Source organism: Eurosta solidaginis, chromosome 4 (assembly GCF_040869045.1).
Source record: "Eurosta solidaginis isolate ZX-2024a chromosome 4, ASM4086904v1, whole genome shotgun sequence".
NCBI lineage: Eukaryota > Metazoa > Arthropoda > Insecta > Diptera > Tephritidae > Eurosta > Eurosta solidaginis.
In genome coordinates this window covers 263891297-263894124 of record NC_090322.1, presented here as the reverse complement: position 1 = coordinate 263894124, position 2828 = coordinate 263891297, and the positions used below count along the sequence as shown (strand labels likewise).

Sequence of the window (2828 nt, the reverse complement as noted above, 5' to 3'; positions counted from 1 at the left end):
TGAACTGCATCGCTGCAACATCCAACGGTTTTGCTTATATTTACTCTTGCATACTTTTGTTGTTGTAGTTGTCATCTTTCCCTACCCCCAGAGACTATTGACGGAAAAACTAACTTCGGAGAACAATCCTGCTGGAAATTGTAGTCGAAAAGTTTTTCTGCTACGATGCTTTAAAAAAAATAATACAAAATATTTTCAAATAAACAACAACATTGAAGTGCTGCAAAAACTTGGAAAAAAACAGCAGCACAATCTGAGGCAGCTTTACAAACAAGTAACCTTTGACAAAAACAAAAGTGAATTACCATCACTGCAACTAACAACAACTAAAACTAACAAGCTTTATAATAACAACAAATAGATGGAAAAAAAATTAAAAACAATTTGTGACTTCTAACCTACAACTTCGTGGAAATGCAGTTGCGTCAACTTCCACAACAAGAATTTTTCAAAACTACATGCAACAACATGCGCTATAAGTGCAGCAAAGTTAACGAGAACAAAAACGACGTCATCTCCAGTTGGTACAAAGATGTCAATCGTTCCAGCTGGTTTTAGTATTGAAGTTGTAATAAAATAATTTAAAAAAAAAATTTAAGTTAAACGGTTTTATTGAAAACAATACTTACATGAAGTAATAATAATACTAAAAGCTAGAAAATAATTAGGTAGGTCCTAGGTACTAGTCGTCACACTCCTCATCCATCTAGGGCATTGATCAGACAATTAAATAAAAGCGTTGGGCACAAAAAACCTGGCGGCAGATAAGCAACTCCATTTCGAACTACACCATTCCTTCGCCTCCGTACTTGAACAGCTCGGGAGTGATTCATCATTACTTGGATCATGTAATATTATTTCCGTCATTTTGCAATTCTTAATTCTTCATAACCGCAAGACGGAAAGTTTATTCGGCCGCCCGAGGAGAAGAGTTTCCCACACAGCACAGTTTGTACGTCGGTACCAAGTTGTCACTGCACCGATCAGTTCAGATTCGGAAAAACTTCATCGTTGACCCGTTTTTTTGGTAGCAAGTATCTGGGGCACCTCGTACTCATGCCATTCTGACTCATATTTCTTCTAAGCAGGCATCTCTCTTTGCGTAACGATAACGTTCCGATACTTAGCTCTGGATACTAATGGCGACCATATCGACGGAACGTTGTGACTGCACTGCACCAATGCACCCGCGTATCATTCTCTACAGAAGGTTGTGATTAAAGTCGATATTTGGATCTCATGACATACGCACATTTAAAACACTGGTGATATCTTTATGTGCTGAAACATGATACTATAGGTGTGGACGTCATAACACTGTAGGACCAAAGCTCTATTTGGGGTTAAATTTAATTTAGATTTCCATAGAAATGACTTTTATCCACATCCCATCTATTAGTGCATAGGGTCAAAGGGACATTACTTGGGAATTTGGTGGACTATTCCCTAACGCTCGTTCTCTGCCATGAACTACATACTTCACTTGATGTGAAGTCCCTTTAACAAATAATAAATAAAATACGTTCTCACGTAATCCTGCTTCTTTTTTTTTTTGTGGAAAAGTGTTTCTTTGACAATTTTCATTTTATTCAGCACAAAAAAAAAAAAAACACGTGCTGTCAAATCTATTATTTCCAAAGCTGAAAGTCAAAAATTTAAATCCAGTTCTTAAAATTTCTCCACGCCAAACAGAAATTTTAAGAAAAAATATCAAAATCAAAGAAAAAGCAGCTGGCTTATACATATTTGCATTTCGTGCTTGTGGTAAGCTTTATTACTTATTTTATTCATTACCGCACTTAGTATGTGTATTACTTCTTATTGCTCTTTCAGATTTCGGCTTTCAATATTTCATCAACAATTTCATTTTTAAAGCTAGGCAAAAAAGGAGCAAAAAAATGTCCACTACCATGAAATCAAAGACTCCGCCTAAACCGCCTCCGCAGCTTTTCTATAATCATCGTCAGATGGCGTTGCGCAACGTAGCATTTGCACTTGGCGCTTCGCTTTTTGCTGGATTAGCCTTCCATTTCTTACATAACAAGCCACATAAAGCAAAGTATCGCGAATTTTACAGGTTTGTGCAAAGTTCGCAGTTTGGCCATTTGCAAATTTTTTTTTTTTTTGTTTTCTTTATTAAATTTAGCAATTATGATCCGGAGAAAGCTTTCAAAAGCATGGCTGAAGGCGGCTATCTCCAATCGTGTCCACCCTGTATTTTTAACGAAGACGAGAATGGTGAGAATGGCGACAAAAATAAGAAGAAATAAAGATTAAATATGTACAAGAACTATGTAAATATAATAAAAAATAATGCAGTTTTACATTTCAAAACAACCTACATATGTATGTAGTTAATTTTGCTAAGAACTTGTACGTCCTTAAATCCTTAAAATCGCTTGGGACCCGTTTTGGCCACATCGATGCTAAAATTTGGTTTATCATAAGGTCAATTCTGTGCAAGCTTTACCAAGCGATCAGCTGATTGCTTTTACGTGCATTTGAAAGGTGAATTGAGTATCATGGAATGTCAGCAAGGCTAGATATGACATTTCTGGGACATTTCTGTCCCAAGGCCATTGTGAATTCATACAAGTGGCGAATGTTTGAAAAAAAAGGTACACTATAAAAACAGATCAAGGGATGGATGACCTGTTCAATCGCTGTTCGATTACTTAAATCATTGGCCAAAAGTGTTTTTCATCGACTGGTATTTATTATTTACATATTTTAAAATGTTTGCATATGTGGCTGCTCATATTTTATCTAATAACTAGATTTTATAAATTAAAGTCAATATGTAATCTGACTTTCTCTATACAAAAGAA

The 2828-nt window shown here is 35.7% G+C and overlaps 1 protein-coding gene across 1 annotated transcript; it reads left to right on the top strand.

The window, feature by feature from the left end:
• Positions 1 to 1646: 1646 nt before the first annotated feature.
• On the top strand, positions 1647 to 2279 carry COX6CL (Cytochrome c oxidase subunit 6C-like). Its single transcript, XM_067781027.1, has 3 exons — positions 1647 to 1764; positions 1834 to 2077; positions 2147 to 2279. Exons 2-3 carry the CDS (start codon positions 1899 to 1901, stop codon positions 2268 to 2270), a joined length of 303 nt encoding a protein of 100 aa, XP_067637128.1. The 5' UTR covers positions 1647 to 1764; positions 1834 to 1898; the 3' UTR covers positions 2271 to 2279.
• Positions 2280 to 2828: the final 549 nt, after the last annotated feature.

Excerpts from the sequence above, each read along its gene's own strand:
- COX6CL (XM_067781027.1), top strand. The coding sequence starts at position 1,899 with ATGTCCACTACCATGAAATCAAAGACTCCGCCTAAACCGCCTCCGCAG. Across the intron at positions 2,078-2,146 it reads AAGTATCGCGAATTTTACAG|CAATTATGATCCGGAGAAAG; the intron begins GTTTGTGCAAAG and ends TATTAAATTTAG.